Below are 20,153 nucleotides of genomic sequence, written 5' to 3' on the forward strand. Positions count from 1 at the left end.
TGTTCTCAATATTATCTGTCTGTCTATCTATCTATCTATCTATCTATCTATCTATCATGTTTTTATTGTATTTGCACAGTTCATCTTCTGTTGCACATTGATTGGTTGTCAGTCTTTGTTCGGGTGTAGTTTTTTAAAATTTTACCTGTCTTTGTATGCAAAACTATTTTCAAACCTGATTCTTGAAGAGCCTGGTTCTAACTTTTCCCTTGCCCTCTCTGCTTCTTGAACAGAGGGCATCCCAGGCAAAGTTCAGCAGGATCAGTAACCTATTAGAGAAATAGGTGAAAGTTTAAGTAACCATCTGTTCTGCTCGGCATCAAAACTAAGTCGAGAGACAGCCAGTTAAATCTGATTAATTAAATTGAAGGTTCTATTGAGGCCATGTGTTAATTTATACACAACATGCTTACAGACCTGGGTGGGAAATCTGGTTGTGCAGTAGGCTTGTAGAGTTAATGTATAAAACTTCGAAACTTTGAGGTAGTTAACAGCATGAAATAAACAGCATGGTAGCATAAGCAGAGACCTTGTCCAGGGTAGGAATAGCTGATATAAGGAGGAAAGTATCGGGGTGAGTTACGTTTTTTTTACACAGAGTGGTAGGTGTGTGGAACATCCTCCAACAGGTGATGGTAGAGACAAATACATTAGGGACATTTAAGAAACTCTTAGATAGGCATATGGACCTTAACCATCAGGCTGTTGAACCAATTGAGGTAACTTCACTTGCTCGTCATTGAAATGTTTCCACAACCTATTGACTCACTTCCAATGGCTCTTCATCTCATGTTTTCAATATTTATTGCTTTATTTATTCACTTGTTATTACTTATTTCTTTTTTGTATTTGAACAGTTTGTTTTCTTTTGCACACTGGCTGAACACCCAAGTTGGAGTGATGTTTCATCAATTCTGTTATGGCTGTTAGTATGCCCACAAGGAAATGAGTCTTAGGGTTTTATATGGAGAAATATGGAGAAGAGAAGGGTTCAATTGATCTTAGAGTAGGTTAAGGTTGTCACAACATTGTGAACCAAAGGGCCTGTTCTGTCTGTGATGTTCTATGATAATATACAACACCAATGATTGCAATTTGGGTTTAATTCCTGCTACTGTCTGTAAGGAGTTTGTACGTTCTCCTGATGACATCATGGGTTTCTTCCAAGTGTTCTAGTTTCCTCCCACATTCCAAAGACGTACGGATTAGGCTTAGTAAATTGTACACTTGTTGTTATGTTGGTGTCAGAAGCATGGTGACACTTGCGGGCAGCCCCCAGCACATCCTCAGACTGTATTGGTCATTGACATAAAACAATGCATCTCACTGTATGTTTTGATGTACATGTGACAGATCATGCTACTTTTAAATGGGGACATGAAATTCTTGTACCATCACCCTTCCTTTTAATTGTCTTCCCTGGCATCCCATTTATTTCCTCCTTAATTTTCTACTTGAGCTTCGAGGAGGCGACACTTGGAGTTCTCTGTATAGTCTTGGTTAAATGAAAGACACCATTAAGCTGAAAACAGAGCAAAGATTTTCTCCATTCTGAAGAAGCGTCTTGACCCAAAGCACTGACTGTTTATTTATATCCATTCATGCTGCCTGACCTGCTGAGTTCCTCCAGCATTTTGTGTGTGTTGCTTTGGATTTCCAGCATTTGCAGTCTTTCTCGTATCAAAGGTTTGGAAGTTTCTTTCTAGGACGTGAGGACCTGAATTACAGGGAGAGAGAAGTGGGATATGCTGAGACTTTATTCCTTGGACCATAGGAGACTGAGGGGTGATCTTTAAAAAGGGGTGTAAAGTCATGAGGGGCAGATATAGGGTGGATGCAGATAGATGATCCAAGACTTCGTCAGTAGTTGCAGTGTGATCACTCAGGTCAAGTATAAGGTTCTCCTAAGGGATTGTCTTGGTGGGTCTGAGGGTTGCTGTAGATCTACATATTTTGGTCACTAGCAGCTTCCTCATGTCAGAATTATGCCCCCTTCCACTTGCTGATTACCATGGGACTTAATCTGGGATGTTGGGGGTGAATTGATAACACTTGTGCATGACTTCGTTATGCGTGGATGCTGAAACAAAGGCCGTCATCAGACTGTCCTCGACAGATCAGGCTCAGGGTCCAGTGGCATGGAATGAAAAGCAACTGGGGACCCTTCACTGCTTCAGTCTTACTCTCCCTTCACTGACATTGTGATGTGTCATCATGCTCTGCCAGCTCCACCGCTGAGGTCTTGGTTGGATTGCCCTTGTGTCTGGAACCTCTCCCTAGATCTTCCCACACTGGGTGACCCTACCGGGAACTAAGCATCAGGTGATGTCACCCTTGGGATCTCAGGAACTTACTGTGGCAAGATGATGTCAGCTTCCTCAGTCACCTCAGAATCCACAAGACTTGAGTGGAAGCAAATCACCCTCAATAAAGCATTGCTGAGGCCAAATTTGGAGTGAAGTGTGAGTTCTGGCCACCTTCCTGCAGGAAAATTTACAAAGATGTTGCCAAGACTTGAGGATCTGAGTTATAGAGAAAGATTGAATAGATTAGGACTTTATTCTCTAGGACAGGGGTGTCAAACTCATTTTAGGTCACGGGCCAGATTGAGCAAAATGCAGCTTCATGCGGGCCGGATCAGTCGGACGCGTGCGAACGCAGCTTTCGTTGCCTCCGTTTTTTCAGCCTGCTCTCATGTGTCTCAGTCTCTGCTATAACTACAAGGTGTTTCACTTTACACATTCCGTTTCTTATGAAGAAGACTGCCGAGCAAGACTGCCGAATAAACACTAAAAACCCTGAAAACCTGGTACCTGAATAAACTCAGCATTAGCCATATCATACGCCATAGGCGCTTCGATTACTGGGGCCAGCTTTAATAGTAATTAGATATTATCTCGCGGGCCAAAGTTAATTCCACCGCGGGCCGGATTTGGCCCTCGGGCCTTGAGTTTGACATATATGCTCTAGAATGTAGAAGATTGAGGGAGGATTTGATAGATGTATACAAAATTATGAGGGGTATAGATAGGGTAAATGCAAAGTGGCTTTTTCTGCTGATGTTGGGTGAGACTAGAACTAGCAGTCATGAGTTAGGTGTAAAAGGTGGAATGTTTAAGGGGAAGATGAGAGGAAACTTCTTCACTCAGAGGATTGTGAGAGGGTGGAATGAGCTGCCAGTGGAATTGGTAGATGCGGGCTTGATTTCAACATTTAAGAGAAATTTGGATAAGTACATAGATGGGAGTGGTATGGAGGCTATAGCCCAGATGTAGGTCGATGGGACTAGGCAGAATAATAGCTTGGCATGAATTAGATGGGCCAAAGGGCCTGTTTCTGAGCTGTAGTGTTCTATGACTCAATAATCCTGAAGGATAAAGCAAGTTAACTTACTTTTAACTTGCTCTAAGCTCAATCTAACCCTTCCCTCCCACATAATCCTCTGTTTTTCTGTCATCCATGTGCCCATTGAAGAGTCTTTTAAAAATCTCTAATGAATCTGCCTTTATCATCAACCCTGGCAGTACGTTCCATGCACCCACCGCACAAGTGGTGTCACAGGTAGATTGGGTCATAAAGAATGTTTTTGCCACATTAGCCTTCATAAATCAAGCTATTGAGTAGAGGAGATGAGATGTTATGTTGAAGTTGTATAAGACATTGGTGAGGTCTAATTTGGAGTATTGTGTGTAGTTTTGGTCACCTACCTACAGGAAAAATGTAAATAAGGTTGAAAGAGTACTGAAAATTTTACAAGGATGTTGCTGTGTTTGGAGCACCTGTGTTGTAGGGAAAGACTGAATACGTCACGATGTTATTCCTTGGAATGTAGAAGATTGAGAGGAGATTTGGTAGAGGTATACAAAATTATGAGGGGTATAGATAGGGTAAGTACAAGCAAGCTTTTTCCACTGAGGTTGGGTGAGACTAGAACTAGAGATCATGAGTTAAGGGTGAAAAGTGAAATGTTTAATAGGAATTTGAGGGGAACTTCTTCACTCAGAGGGTCATGAGAGTGTGGAGTGTGCTGCCAATGTAAGTGGTGCATTAGTGGTGTAGTGGCATCCGCACTGAACTTTAGGAAGTGGTCGCGGGTCATATCTGGCTGGCTCCTTGCACGCTTTGCAACCCTTGCTGGTTTGAGCATTGAGCTGGCAACACTGCTTCATTTTAAAAAAACCAGACAAAATACTAAAGAAATGACAAGGTTGCTGCCTGATGCACCACAAGATATGGAAAGGAAGAACAAGTGGTGCAGGAAAGCTCGCTTTCAACATTTAAGCGAAGTCTGGATAGGTAGGGGTATGGATGGCTATGATCTCCATGCAGGTCGAAGGGACTAGGCAGCTTTTAAGTGGTTTTTGCATGGGCTAAATAGGTCAAAGGACCAGTTTCTGTGCTGTACTTTTCTATGACTCTTACTCGAGGTGTATCTATCGATCAGCTAATAAATTATATCAAAAGATAGTGGGCACCATGGTTGTGTAGCAGATAGCGCAACGATATTACAGCTGAAGGCATCAAAGTTCAGAGTTCAATTCCAACATCACCTGCAAGGGCTTTGTGCATTCTTCCCTCCACTTTCTTCCCACAGTCCAAAGACGTACCAGTTAGTAGATTAACTGGTCATTGTAAGTTGTCCTGTGATTAGGCTAGTGCTGAACAGGTGGTTTGCTAGGCCAAGCTGTTTGTTGGGCTGGAGGGTCTATTCCACACTGTATCTCTAAATAAAAATAAATCTTATCGATAGATTAGCCAATAGCCATTAGTTGAAAACTGGGACTTTATTAAACTGCATGACATAATCATAGAGTTCATAAACTGTGAGTCAGCAAACCATCCCTTAAGTATGCACTAAGAAGCAGTTAGCGCACAGAGTACGCTGTACGTAAATAGGTCAGTGACCAGCAGTGACTTCCATCTGCCTGAATAAAGCCAAGAGTTTAAGGAATGATAAGGTTTAAATGGATTTTGTGTATAATCCACAGCCCAGTGTCGGCATAGCCAGACTGTGTGTTGATCTGGTTCGCTGGCTGCCCCAAGAATTTGGTGAAGGGATCCATGAGAACTGATGAAATTATTCTAAATTACAAAAATAAATGGTGCAATAAAAATGGTATGATGAGACTGTGCTCTCGATAATGGGTGCTGTCACAAAAATAACGAGTTTCACAACGTGTGTCTGAGATAACAAACATGATTATGGTTTCTGATGCTGACCTTGGAGAGAGGGTGATTCATTTTTACCTGCGTGGCCAAGAAAATCTGAGTTTCATTCCCTGAAATTTAAAGTCATGGTGAGATACCGAAAAATCTTTTTTAAAAAAAAAGGATAAAAATTAATAAAATACAAGAAAAATCTAATCAAAATTAGATAAAAGCCTAATCTAACAATGGGATATTGGCCTTACATCTGGAGGACTGGAGTAGAAGGAAATGACACTGCCTCCATACAAATCCATATCAGATTTATTATCATGACTTGTGTGACGTGAAATTTGTTCTTTTCAAGTTCAAGTTTATTATCATCTGACTCTTTATTGTCACATGACACAGCCAAATGAAACAACATTCCTCCAGACAATTGGGCACCCACAAGACATATATCACACACAGCACATAACCCAAAATGTTATCACAAATAAATTAATAAAATATAATAGAAAGTGCATGTAGTGGACAGCACAGGTAAGCAGGTAACAGCTTGCTGTCCTAGTGATGAGACCTTGGTGGTGGCAGGGAATTCATTAGTCTCACAGGCTGAGGGAAGAATCTGTTCCCCAGTCTGGCAGTCCTAGTCCTGATGATCCTGTATCTCCTTCCTGATGGTGGTGGGTCAAAGAGATTATGGGATGGTAGTAGGGATTCTCGACAATGCTTCAGGCCCTTTGTATGTAACACTCACAGCAAATGCCACAAAGAGTAGGGGAGGGAGACCCCAGTGATTCACTTGGTGTTTTTACTGTCCTCTGTAGGGTAGCAGAATATTGCAAAGGCATAAAATCGCTCCAAGTTACAAAAGCAAAGAGTGCAGAATAAAGATAGTATGATGGGTACTGTTCATGGTAAGGAGTGCTGCCTTCTTGAGGCACTGCCCATTGAAGATGAAGATGTATGGAGCGATGTGTCCGTGATGGAGCTGGCTGAGTCTACAACCATCTGCAACCTCTGGCAATCTTCTGTATTAGAAACTCTATTCCAGGCTGTGATATAACCTGCCAAATTACTCTTCACCAAACACTCTAAATAAATACAATATTATTATCATTAGTTTTACTTTTTAACTATAGTTTATAGTAACTTTATGTATTGTACTGTACTGCTGCTATAAAACAAATTTCATGACATAGGTCTGTATTAATAAACTGGATTATGATTTCTGATTTTGACTTTGGTGAGAGGACGATTCACATTTACCAAAATAAAATGTAGAACATAGAACATTACAGCACAGTACAGGTGTTGTGCCAAGACTTTAACCTACTCTAAGATCAATCTAACTCTTCCTTCCCACATAGCCCTCCATTTCTCTATTATCCATGTCCAGGAAAATCCACATTTTGTTCCTTGGAATGTAAAGGATTCAGGGCAAGCTGATGGAAGTTTTCAGAATATTAGGGGAATTGATAAGGCCAAGAAACTTGAAGGTACAGACTGAGTGCATGACTCACAGAAAACCAATCTCCAGCATATCAAATGGAGTCAATTTACTCAAAAAATAATGTCGCAATTATGGTTACATTATAACAGTATCAGTGATCAGGGTTCAATTCCTGCTGCTCACGGTAAGGAGTTTGGACATTCTCCCCATGACTGTGGATTTCCTCCATGTACTCCATTTCCTCCCACGTTCCAGTAAACAGCCTGAAACATTGACTGTTTATTCCTCCCCACAGATGCTGCCTGACCTGTTGAGTTCCTCCAGCATTTTGTGGGTCTGATATGATGGTGGGGTGGAGATATGCCTCCTCAAAGGAGTTGTGAGGCCCTCCTTTCCTCCGCTAGCCTGCAGGTCACCCTTGGGCAAGGTGTAGCACTTGATTGTAGCCCAATCAGTCATGTGAAGCATGGAAGCAGGTGGTGGATGGTCGTATGAGCAGCTGGTGCATATCACAAGTCCTGGTTATGTGAACACTGATGCCAGGCAGACAATCTCTAAAGGGTATTGATAATGGCTGGGTTCACGTGTCCTGTAAAGACACTGGCCAGAAGAAGGCAATAGCAAACCACTTTATTAGAAAATTTGCCAAGAATAATCACAGTCATGGAATGACCATGATTGCCCATGTCAGGTGACAGAGCACAAAACAAACGAATGATCACTATATTATTATATTACAACAGTAAAAACACATCCAAAGTATATCATTGACTATAAATTAGCCAAGGAGATACTAAGACCATGATAAAGCTTGACAATTTTTCTGTTTTTTTTTGGGTGGTGTCATAATGGTCAGCACAATGCTTTCCAGTGCCAGCTATCAGGGGTCAGGTCTGTAAAGGTTTTATAGTTTTTCCCTGTCCTCTGGTATATTCCCACAACCCAATGACGTGCGGGTTAAGTTATGCGCCAGAGGCATGACGATGCTTGAGAATGCCCCAGTGCATCGTCAGACTGTCAAACATCTTTACTGATGCAAACAACACTTTTCACTCTATATTATGATGTACAAGATTCTGCCTTAGACACACATATACATATATAGCTAGGGTGCCTAAGACTTTTGCATAGTAGTGTAGTAATTTTATGTCTTGTGCTGTACTGCTACCACAAAAAAAAAACAAATTTCATGACATACGTGAGTGATGATAAACCTTACTCTGATCTGGGTCTCTATTGTGGACTGAAAGTGGGAAGGGAGCAGGGAGAGGGGAATCATGGTTGGGAAAAGGGGAAGGGAGAGGTGAGGAAGCGGGAAGCACCAGAGAGACATTCTGTAACCAATTGTGTGGAATTAAATTACCTTACCTTGTGTCTCAGAGCTGGGTGTGTCTTCCCCTTGTCAATGCCCCCACCCCTTTCACTCCTTCTCTTCCACCTGTCCACACCCTTCCCACAGCGCTGCACCCTCACCATTCCAACATCCTTTGCTAATGATAGATTTACCGGCTTGCTCTCCACTCCACATTGACAAATGCAGTGCTGTGCAAAAGTCTTGTGCACCCTAGCTGTACATACGTACCTCAGGTTTTTGCACAATTCTGTATATACATGTAACAAATAAAGCTAATCTGATCTTGCAGTCACATTCTTAGGAAAGTTATCTATTTTCCACATAATGGAAAAAATCTTGTTCCTGTATAAACTGAAGAACAAGGGGAGATATTACCATTGATGTAATATATGTCACCTCTGGCATCTATAACCTTGAAAATGGACATTTCTTTTTGTGTTTATTACCTTTCACATTCCGTGTTTCTATTTTTCAAGGTTACAAGACTTTACTGAAGGGCATCTCGGGCAAGTTTAGCAGCGGAGAGCTCATCGCTATCATGGGTCCCTCGGGAGCTGGGAAGTCGACACTCATGAATATTCTGGCTGGATACAGGTAAGCGGAATCTAGGCCAGAGAACAGCTCACCAGCACAGCTGCCATAGTCTCCATAATATACACGCACTGTGAACACCATCCTTGTGTGTCGGTGGAGATGCAGGAATTAAACCCCCAGTCGGTGACTAGGCACTGTGAAGCGCTGTGCTGACTGCTACACCACTGTGCCACCCTTCACCGCACAGTCAAAGTAAACTACATTATTATCAAGGTCGAGTTTACTGTCGTGTGCAGAATTACAGTGCATACATACTCAGGTGCAATGAAAACCTTATTTGCAGCAGTATCTCTGGCACAAGGCATCAGGTAAAAGTTCAAAGTCAGTTTATTATCAAAGTACACATAAGTCATCATATACAACCCTGAAATTAATTTCTTTGCTGACATTCTCAATAAATCTATTGAATAATAACCACAACAGAATCAATGAAAGACCGCACCAACTTGGACTTCCAACCAGTGTGCAAAAGACAACAAACTGGGCAAATACAAAAAGAAAACCAGCTTTCACAAGGAAGACCTGAACGAAACATAAATTAAACACAGTTTTTACAACAGAAAACATAATTGTAACAAAAAAATATCCATTTTAGTGCAATGCCGTCACAGTCTTGCTAAACTCTAGATTAAAGTTGTGTAGGCTGGTTTAAGAGCCGCATGGTTGAAGGGAAATAGCTGTTAGAACATAGTACATTGAGCAGTACAGCACAGGAACAGACCCGTCTGCTCACAGTTTTGTGCCGTACTAGCTAAAAAGTAAATAAAAAATAACAAAAATGAATCCCTCCTACCTACGCAGTGTCCATACCCCTCCATCTTCCTCACATTCACATGCCTATCTAAATGTCTTTTAAAAGCCTCTAATGAATTTGCCTTTGCCACCAAGCCAGGCAGCGCATTCCAAGCATTCACCACCCCGAATAAAAAAAACTTACCCCTCACATCCCCTTTGAACCTATCCCCTCTCACCTTCAGTGCATGCCCTCTGATGTGAGACATTTCTATCCTGGGAAAAATGTACTCCCTGTCTAATTTATCTATGCCTCTCATAATTTTATAAACCTCGATCAAATCTCCCCTCATCCTCCACTTCTCTAAAGAAAACAACCCAAGTTTATCCAGCCTCTCATGATAGCACATGCCCTCTAAACCAAGCAACAGCTTGGTAAACCTCTTCTGCACCCTCTCCAAAGCCTCAACATCCTTCCGATAGCGGGGCGACCAGAACTGTATGCGATACTCCGGATGTGGCCTAACCAGAGTTTGATAAAGTTGCTCTATAACCTCTTGACTTTTGAACCTGGTGGTGTGAGATTACAGACTTTTCTTACTCCTGCCTAGTGGTAGCAGTGAGCAGATGGGATAGTCCAGATTTTGACGATGGATGTTGTCTTCTTGACGCAGTGCCTCCAGTAGGTACTGCCGATGTGGGGAGGGATGTGTCCATGTTGTACTGGGCACATACACGACTTGATCACATAATTTCATACTGTTGAAAAGCTGTGGAAATTAAATCCCACTACACTGCAGCTTCTCATGTTCTGACACACCCGGTTTGCCATACCAGACCATGATGCAGGGAGTCACTTTCAGCAATACATCTGCAGAAGTTTTGTTAGAATGCTTGTGACAAGCTGAATCTCCTTAATCTTCTTTAAAGTAAGGACTCTGGAATGCTTTCCTGTAGGTAGAAGAATATCAAGTCGGTCCTCACTGGCTGTTTGAGCTCTGACCCTCCTTGATTGCTGTCTTTCGTAAGGGTACAGGTTCTGGGAATGGCCAAAATCGCCTGTAATATTCCCACATTCTCCTAGTAGCTGTACATTTAACAACAGCACAATAAATAAAATCCAATGTGGAATCAGATGGGAAAGTACAATGTGGATGCATGTTGTGCACAGGAGACTAACCTTGCTCGATTTGCCTCCCAATTTGTCCAAGAGCATTCTAATTGCTTCATTTTAGTTATTTGTTCATTTAGAGGTACAAGCCCTTCCAGCCAAATGAGCCACCCTGTGCAAAAACCCACTGATTTAATACTGGCCTAATCACAGGACAATTTACAATGATTTATTAACCTACAAATCCGTACGTCTGTGGTCCGTGGAAGGAAACCAGAGCTCCCAGTGGAAACCCACACAGTCACGGGGAGAGTGTACAAACTCCTTACAGAGCGTGCCGGAATTTAATTTGGAACTTCAGCACCTCAAGCTGTGTAAGCACTGCTTTATCTGGGGTTGTGTAAAACAAGTAATGTGCCTCAGAGGTGGTTTGGAGAATGTTTGCAGAACTGTCCTATGTAGAAAGATCCCTTTGTGCATCAGATCTTAATAGAAATGTTTACTGGAAATGATAGAGGTTTCTGTTTTTTTTTTAAATTTTGGACATCAGCAGTTCATTGGAAATCCATGTTTTTGGAGTTAAGAAAACCCTCATCATTTCTCTTTACTGATCCGCCTTGCTTTTGTGATTCTAGAGAGACAGGAATGAAAGGACAGGTCCTGATTAATGGACGGCCTCGGGATCTGCGATCCTTCCGCAAAGTGTCCTGTTACATCATGCAGGATGACATGTTGCTCCCCCACCTCACTGTTCAGGAAGCAATGATGGTAGGTCGATGCCATTAGGTGCTTTGTATGGCACCAACCACAGATTTCTCTCAGAGACATAGCAGACAGCAGGTTTAAGATTCAAGTTTATTTATTTCATGTTTGTTGAAACATTGGGTGGCGGGATAGAGATACATCTCTACCAAAGGAGGTGTGAGACGCTCCTTCTCTCCACTAGCCTGCAAGTCACCCTGTAGCACCTGCTTAGACCCCCAATCAGGGTCAGGTACATTGTGATGTTACAGGGAGTAATCCAGTGGATTAGGGTGCCAATGTAACTGTGGTTTTGGCAGATGATTGTTGAGCTGGGATGCTGTATAATGAGACGGTCTAACATTGGGCTAAGTTTCTGTTCTCTCCAGTTACTGCTGTAGGATCTGTGCACAGGAACTGACGAGAGAGTAGCACACACAAAATGCTGGAGGAGCTCAGCACATTAGGCAACATCTATGGAAAAGAATAAACGATCAATATTTCAGGCAGAGATCCTTCGTCAGCACTGGAAAGGAAGAGGGAAGGAGCTGGAATAATGTGGGGACGGTGGAAGGAGTACAAGTTAGTAGGGAATAGGTGAGACTGGGTGAGGGAGAGGTCGGTGTGTGAGGAGAGGGAATGAAGTACAAAGCTTGGGAGGTGATAGGTGGGAAAAGTAAAGGGTTGGCGAAGGAAGAATCTGATAGAGGACAGTGGACCTTGGGAGAAATGGAAGGAGGAGGCGAGCCAGAGTGAGGTGATGGGCAGGCGAGAAGAAGAGCAGGGGTAAGAAGGGAGTCAAAATGGAGAATGGAAAAAGAGAGCAGGGGAGGGGTGATGGGGATAAAATTACTAAGTTGGAGAAATCAATGTTCATGGTATCAGGTTGGAGTCTTTCCAGATGGAATATGAGGTGAGTTGCTCCTCCAACCTCATTGTGGCAGTAGAGACATGTCGGAATTGGAATGGGGAGTGGAATGAAAATGGTAGCTGATACCTGAGCCTCTTTGTAACGTAGTGTTTGTTGTATTTCAGGTCTCAGCAAACCTAAAACTCCAGGAGAAAGACGAAGGCCGGAGAGAAATGGTGAGTCCTGTCTTGGGCTTGACCTGGATCTGTCTCTTCTCTTATCCCTGCATTATCTAGGTTAATACATTATAAACCAAGCTCCTGAATTGGCCTGGATAACCTTACTCATCACAACTCTGAACTGATTCTACAACCTACAGACCCACTTCCAAGGACTCTTTACAACTCATCTTCTCACTATACTTTTATTTGCACAGTTGGTCTTTTTGAGCACTGGTGTTTAGAACATGGAACACAGAGTATAGAAACTATAGCACTGTGCATGCCCTTTGCACACGATGTTGTGCCAAGATCAACCTATTCCTTCCCTCCTACATAGAACTCCATTTTCCTATCATCTATGTCCCTATCTAAGAATCACCTAAATGCCCTTGCTGTATCTGCCCTGACTCACCCCTGGCTGTGCATTCCCTGCACCTACCACTCTCTGTGTAAAAACAAAACTAACTTGCACATCTGCCCAAAACTTTCTTTCAATAATCCTATGATTATTTCTCCTCAAAATAGCTATGTCTGCCCTGGAAAAAAGTCTCTGGCTGTGTCCACTGGATATACAGTTTGCCTCTTATCATCTTGCGCACCTCTGTCAAGCCATCTCTCGTCTGCCTTCACTGCAAAGAGAAAAGCCCTAGCTCAGTCAAACCTTCTTGCTATCAGACATGCTCTCTAATCCAGGCATCATTCTGGTAAATCTCCTCTGCACCCTCCCTAAAGTTTCCTCATCCTTCTTATTATGAGGTGACCAGAACTGAACACAATATTCCAACTGTGGTCTAACTAGTGTTTTATAGAGCTGCAACATTGCTCTTAAGTGCAATATTAATGTATCATTTTTCAAAAAACTCTATTGTATTTCTTCTTTTTTCCTGTAAATGCTTGTAGGAAGAAGGATCTCAAAGTAGTACCTGGTAACATTTATGTACTTTGATAGTAACTTTACTTAGAACTTTGAACATGAAGTGGATTAAAGGTACAAAGTTCCATTTATTATCAAAGTATACAACTCTGAAAATGCATACAACTTCTTCTCCAGATAGCCACAAAACCAAGAAAGAAAAGAATGGTAGCACGATCATTAACCCCCAAACCCCTCCTCCCAGCACAAAAAAATGAACAAAAACAGAACAGGCCCAAATCCCAACCCCTCCCCCCCCCCCCCCCCACACACACAAAAAAATACAAGATCGGGTAAGAAACACAGAATATTAGAAAAAAACTATAAGTCTATCGTCCAAGTCCATATCCAAAATGCAGAAAACCTGGGTAACATCTCTGGCCACGGCAGCAGGCCTTTCCCTCTCCAGCTGCAGAGCGACTTCCCCCACCATCTCTGCTAAGGCAGAATGATTTCCCCCAGTGATCAAAAGGCAGTCTCTCCTCTCCAATAACAGACAGATCCCCCAGTGATCAAAAGGCAGTCTCTCCTCTCCAATAACAGACAGATCTCCCAACAATCAAAAGGCAGTCTCTCCTCTCCAATAACAGACAGATACCCCAGCGATCAAAAGGCAGTCTCTCCTCTCCAATAACAGACAGATCTCCCAGTGATCAAAAGGCAGTCTCTCCTCTCCAATAACAGACGGATCTCCCAACAATCAAAAGGCAGTCTCTCCTCTCCAATAACAGACAGATCCCCCAGCGATCAAAAGGCAGTCTCTCCTCTCCAATAACAGACAGATCTCCCAATAATCAAAAGGCAGTCTCTCCTCTCCAATAACAGACAGATCTCCCAATAATCAAAAGGCAGTCTCTCCTCTCCAATAACAGACGGATCTCCCAACAATCAAAAGGCAGTCTCTCCTCTCCAATAACAGACAGATCCCCCAGCGATCAAAAGGCAGTCTCTCCTCTCCAATAACAGACAGATCTCCCAATAATCAAAAGGCAGTCTCTCCTCTCCAATAACAGACGGATCTCCCAACAATCAAAAGGCAGTCTCTCCTCTCCAGTAACAGACAGATCTCCCAGTGATCAAAAGGCAGTCTCTCCTCTCCAGTAACAGACAGATCTCCCAACAATCAAAAGGCAGTCTCTCCTCTCCAATAACAGACGGATCTCCCAACAATCAAAAGGCAGTCTCTCCTCTCCAATAACAGACAGATCCCCCAGTGATCAAAAGGCAGTCTCTCCTCTCCAATAACAGACAGATCTCCCAGTGATCAAAAGGCAGTCTCCCCTCTCCAATAACAGACAGATCCCCCAGTGATCAAAAGGCAGTCTCTCCTCTCCAATAACAGAGTGATCTCCCAACAATCAAAAGGCAGTCTCTCCTCTCCAGTAACAGACAGATCTCCCAGTGATCAAAAGGCAGTCTCTCCTCTCCAATAACAGAGTGATCTCCCAACAATCAAAAGGGAGTCTCTCCTCTCCAATAACAGACAGATCTCCCAGTGATCAAAAGGCAGTCTCCCCTCTCCAATAACAGACAGATCCCCCAGTGATCAAAAGGCAGTCTCTCCTCTCCAATAACAGACGGATCCCGCAGTGATCAAAAGGCATTCTCTCCTCTCCAATAACAGACGGATCCCGCAGTGATCAAAAGGCAGTCTCTCCTCTCCATAGCAGAGTGATCTCCCAACAATCAGAAGGCATTCTCTCCTCTCCAATGGCACACACGTCTCCCAGCAATCAAAAGGCAGACAGTCAGCATTCATCTTCTGCTCTTGCCTCAATGTTTCATTCTCCCTCATTGCTTTAATCGGTGAACAATGGAAGTTTTAATCAGCAAAGTGGAGTCGAACATCGGCCTGCACCCCATCCCGCAGCCTTCTCGCCATGTGGTTCATGCATACTGACTGCCCCTGCCTCCCAGGATCCTCTTAGAGACTGCAGGTCACTGAAACTGCAAATTACAGGATTCAGCTGTTCCAGAATAACATTCAAAACAAAAAGCAACTATAAAAGTCATTTAAAAAGTGAAATATATGGTTTTATGATCTATCCAGAAGATGTCGACCAAAGGAGCATTGTACGCAAGCGCCAGCTTGACCAGAAGTTCACCTGGTCTGGATCATTTATGATAAAGGGTCTTGGCTTGAAACATCGATTGTTCATTTCTCTCCATAGATGCTGCCTGACCTGCTGAGTTGCTCCAGCTTTTTGTGTGTGTTACTGTTGTCTTTGGGTGGTGTGGTGGAGATACACCTCTACCAAAAGAGATGTAAGACACTACTTCCCTCGGGCAGCCTGTAAGTCACCCTTGGACAAGGTGTAGCACCTGTTTAGCCCCCCGCCCCCCCACCCGATCAGGTTCACGTGAAGCCATGGAGGCAGGTAGTGGATGGTTGTACAAGTAGGTGGTGCAATGCCAACAGCCCTTCCAATATGACCTTATGATCTCACATCTTGTTAGGTGAAGGAGATTCTCACTGCTCTTGGACTGCTGGAGTGTGCCAATATTCGGACAGGTAGCCTTTCTGGAGGCCAGCGCAAGCGTCTCGCCATCGCCCTTGAGCTAGTGAACAACCCTCCTGTGATGTTTTTTGATGAGCCCACCAGGTAGGTTTTGCTGTTGAGTATAAATCTTCCCACTCGCGTTACAGAATGTGCATAACATGGGTCAGGGACGGAGGTGCATTTTGTAGATTTTGGAACAAGCTTTAGTTGAAATAATTCCCAAGAGACTGCAGATGTTGGAATCTGACACAACGCACAAGTTGCTGGAGGAACTATCTACAGGGGGAAATAGGCTGTCAGTGTTTTGGTTCTGAATCTTCATCCAGATGAAACGTCAACTGTTTAAAGCCCTCCAACAGTTTAGTCCTTTCCATAGATGCTGACTGACCTGCTGAGTTCCTCCATCATTTGTATGTGTTGCTCTGGATTTCCTCATCTGGAGAATCTTTTGTGTTTATCCTTTTATTATCAATTTTTAGGATTTGGGTATCATTTACTGCTCATCCCCAGTTATCCTTGAAAGCTACGTTAGCGCAGCGGTTAGTGCAACGCTATTACAGCTGGTCATTATAAATTGTCTGATGATTAGGTTAGAGTCGATCGGGGTTGTGGGAATGCTGGGGCAGCGTGGCTGGAACCTCCTACTCTGTGCTGTATCACTAAATAAATAAATAAATAAGTTGCTGCGTTGTTGAGTTGCTGCCTTAAACTGGAAGAGTTTGTAATGCTATTGGGTCCTCAGTTTTGGATTCAGACCCAGTAACGATGAAGGACTTCGTGATGTGCAAAACACTTTGGAAGATGGAGATTTAAATGAGTGCAGCTATTTTAACTTTAAGGTGATGGCACTGAATGAAAGTAAGGAGATTTCATCAAACACGATATATGAAGAGCAGGAGTAGGCCACTCCGCCCATCCACCCTGCTGCACCATTTAGTAAGATCGTATTTGATCTGTTTGTGACTTCATCTAAGAATTCCCATCTACCAGGCACCATGGTAGTGTAGCAGTTGGCATGACACTATGACAGCTCAGTGGAGGGTCAGAGTTCGAAGTTTAATTCTGACGTGCTCTGTAAAAAAATCTCTTCATTCTTCCTGTGTGTGTGTGTGTGTGTGTGTGTGTGTGCGTGTGTTTCTTCTGGGAGCTCCAGTTTCCTCCCAAGCCCAAAGACGTACTGGTTAGTTAGTTAATTGGTCATTGTAAATTGTCCCGTGACTAGGCTAGGATTAAAAAGGTAGGTTTCTTGGTGGTGTGGCATGTTGGGCATGAAAGCCCTCTTCCACGCTGTGTCTCCAAATAAATAAATAAATACTCACCATAACCGCTCACCTTATTAAATAATAGAGTCACAGAGTTATTCTGCATAGAAATAGACCTTTCGGCTTATCTCACCCATGCTGACCTGTGGGCCTACCTGAGCTTGTCCCATTTGCCTACACTTGACCCCAGTCCCACGAAACCTTTCATGTTCCTGTTGATACACCTTTAAACTTTCCCCTATCGCCCTGTAAGGCATCTTTCTCTGTCTTAACAAGACATCAAAATCTTGGCTTTGAGGAAGAGAATTCTAAAGGCTCATCTGTGATAAAAGCTCCAGTCTCATCTCTGGCTTAGTTGCATACGCCTTTTTTTTAAAACAGTGATTCCATCTAAAACGTGAACTGTTTATTCCCCTCCATAGATGCTACCTGACCTGCAGAGTTCCTCTGGCATTGTGTGTGTGTGTGTGTGTGTGTGTGTGTGTGTGTGTGTGTGTGTGTGTGTGTGTGTGTGTGTGTGTGTGTGTGTGTGTGTGTGTGTGTGTGTGTGTGTGTGTGTGTGTGTGTGTGTGTGTGTGTGTGTGTCTCAAGATTTCTAGAATCTGCAGAATCTTTTGAGTACTCAGTTCAATTCAAGTTTAATTGAAATTTAACCATAAATGTTTACTGATGAATACAGCCAAACGAGGCAGTGTTACTATTCGATTGAAGTGCAAAGACACATTAGCAACAGTCACACACAGTAAGCCCAAGAACACAATCACGTAATCCGTGGCTTTGAGGCCCAATCCTTGCAGATACAAGCACATAGAATATTAGTAAAAACACAAACAGACAAATATATATATACAGTACAGACCCCTCAGTCCACCTTTAAATCATCAGTTGCCACAAATGCACTAGGCTGCCCCCAGTAGAGCACGATGGCTTGGCTGCCTCTCCCCCAGTAGTTGGAAAGCAAGCAACCCCACAGCTTGAGGCCCAAGTCCTCTGAATGCCATCTAAACATCTGCAGTCAACCACAACAGAGCTTGTCTTTGGCCGAGCGGAACCCCGGGAGGGCAGCTCTGCCCTGGGTGAAGCACAACAGCTTCGACCCTCTCTCCAGACGGCTGCAAACAGGCAACACCAAGGCTTCAGGCCTAGACCTTGCTACAACCGAGGACTAGGCCCCCTCCATCTACACCTGCTCACATCCAACTAGTCAGCGAATCGAATTTGTGGCATACCAGATTACCGATGCACAAAGGGGTTGTGCAACCACAAGAAAAGCAACTATGATGGCCACTCACTATTTGGCTGTAAGCCTCCATCGACTCAGGGTGCAGCACGTTGCTCAGCTCCTTCATTATCTCGGCCAGCAAGCAACTCACTCATGGTGTAGATCTGCCGTCCTTTGAGTATTAACGTATAGCAGGATCTTACAAACATTAGACGTGTGTTTCAGTAGAATGGTAGCACCATGGTGCGACCAGTCACACTGCCATCATGCTGGAAGAGCCCCCTATGTGACCCCTGTGTCTAGATTCTTCCACAAGAATGTAGAGTTGAGAAATCAGAGCAACAATGAAAGTGAGCCTTTATAAGCCATTGGTCAGACTACATTTGGAATATTGTGAGCAGTTGTGGGGTCCCACATCTAAGAAAAGATGTGCTGGCTTTGGATAGGGTCCAGAGGAAGTTCATGAGAATGAAAGTATGAGGAGTGTTTGATGGCTCTGGGCCTGTACATGCTGGAGTTTAGAAGAATGAGGGGGAATCTCATTGAAACCTATCAAACTTTGAAAGGCCCAGATAGAGTGAACCTGGAGATAATTTCCAGTAAAAGGGCCTCAGAATATAAAAAATAAACCTTTAGAACGGAGGAATTTCTTTAGCCAAAGAGTGATGGATCTGTGGAATTCATTGCACAGATGGCTGTGGAGACCAAGTTATTGTGTATTTTTAATGTGGAGTTTGATAGTTTGTTGATTAATAAGGGTGTCAAAGGTTATGAGGGGAAGGCAGGAGAATGGGGTTGAGAGGGATAAATAAATCAGCCATGATGGAATGGTGGAGCAGACTCAATGGACGGATTGGCCAAATTCTGCTCCGATGTCACAGATTGTTAAACGGGTGAGCAAGTTCGATGGGCTGCCTGGTCAGCTGCTCTTATTGCTTGCATTTTTGCTAACTTCACCGTGCATTTGTTTGGTTGCAGTGGCCTGGACAGTTCCTCATGTTTCCAAGTTCTTTCCCAGATGAAATCGCTGGCCCAGGGTGGGAGGACTGTAATCTGTACCATACACCAGCCCAGCGCTAAACTCTTCGAGCTGTTTGACAAGGTAGGTTGGCTGGTGCTTCTCCTCCAGCTCAGCTGCTTCCCATTGCCCTTCACCAGTGTCTGTGTGTGAGAGTCACTCATCCAGAGTAAGACAAAGGATGCCAGGAAGGATGCTTTTAAAGATTGAAGGTGTCTGTCCCTCTCTGGAGAGAGCAGAGAGAGAGAGAGAATGCTTCCCACTGGTAGAAAGGTTGGTACTCCAGGTGACATCGATTTGACAGAAGTCTGACTGGCAGGAGGAGAACTGGTTAGCTGCCAGTGACTGGTGGCGTGCCACAGAGGTCAGTGTTGGGACCGCTTCTTTTCACATTATATGTGAATGACATGGATGAAGGGATTGATGTAAGTTTGCGAATGATGCAGATATGTGGGGAGGGGAGGAAGCATGGTGTTTGCAGGAGGACCTAGTCAGATTGGGGGGGGGGGGGGCAGATGGAATGTAGAGTAGGGATGTGCATCATAATACACTTTGGTAAAAGGAATTAAGGCGTGGACTATTTTCTGAGTGGGGAAAAAATTTAAAAATCAGAGATGCAAAAAGACTTGGGAGTCTTCCTGCAGAATTCCGTAAAGATTAACTTCCAGTTCGAGTCTGTGGTAAGGAAGGCAAATACAGTGTTAGCATTCATTTTGAGAGGACTACAATATAAAAGCAAGGGATGTAATGCTGAGGGTTTATAAGGCATTGGTCAGACTGCACTTCATATTTGCCTTCTCCAGTACGCTGGTGTTACTCCGTCTGTCCTTCCAGCTCTACCTCAAAAGTTTTTACGAGTGAGTTTTAGGATCGACTGAGAAAGACAGGAGAGGAATACTCTAGTTCATTAATCTGTACTGGGTCCAATGTTATTTGTCATATACATTAATGATCTGGATGATGGGTTGGTAAATTGGATTAGTAAGTATGCAGATGATACTAAGATAGGTGGCGTTGTGGATAATGAAGTAGG

At 43.4% G+C, this 20,153-nt stretch overlaps 1 protein-coding gene across 3 annotated transcripts in view; it reads left to right on the forward strand.

The window, feature by feature from the left end:
* Nucleotides 1-20,153, forward strand: part of LOC140727484 (ATP-binding cassette sub-family G member 1) — a 65,185-nt gene that overhangs the window by 19,771 nt on the left and 25,261 nt on the right. For all 3 annotated transcript variants that reach the window (XM_073044822.1, XM_073044823.1, XM_073044827.1), the window contains 5 exons: nt 8,432-8,549; nt 11,028-11,160; nt 12,169-12,219; nt 15,575-15,720; nt 19,081-19,204. In XM_073044822.1, coding sequence (XP_072900923.1) covers nt 8,432-8,549; nt 11,028-11,160; nt 12,169-12,219; nt 15,575-15,720; nt 19,081-19,204 — 572 coding nt within the window. The remainder of the gene's footprint in view (nt 1-8,431; nt 8,550-11,027; nt 11,161-12,168; nt 12,220-15,574; nt 15,721-19,080; nt 19,205-20,153) is intronic.

The sequence above is a fragment of the Hemitrygon akajei genome, chromosome 5 (genome assembly GCF_048418815.1).
Source record: "Hemitrygon akajei chromosome 5, sHemAka1.3, whole genome shotgun sequence".
Classification (NCBI taxonomy): domain Eukaryota; kingdom Metazoa; phylum Chordata; class Chondrichthyes; order Myliobatiformes; family Dasyatidae; genus Hemitrygon; species Hemitrygon akajei.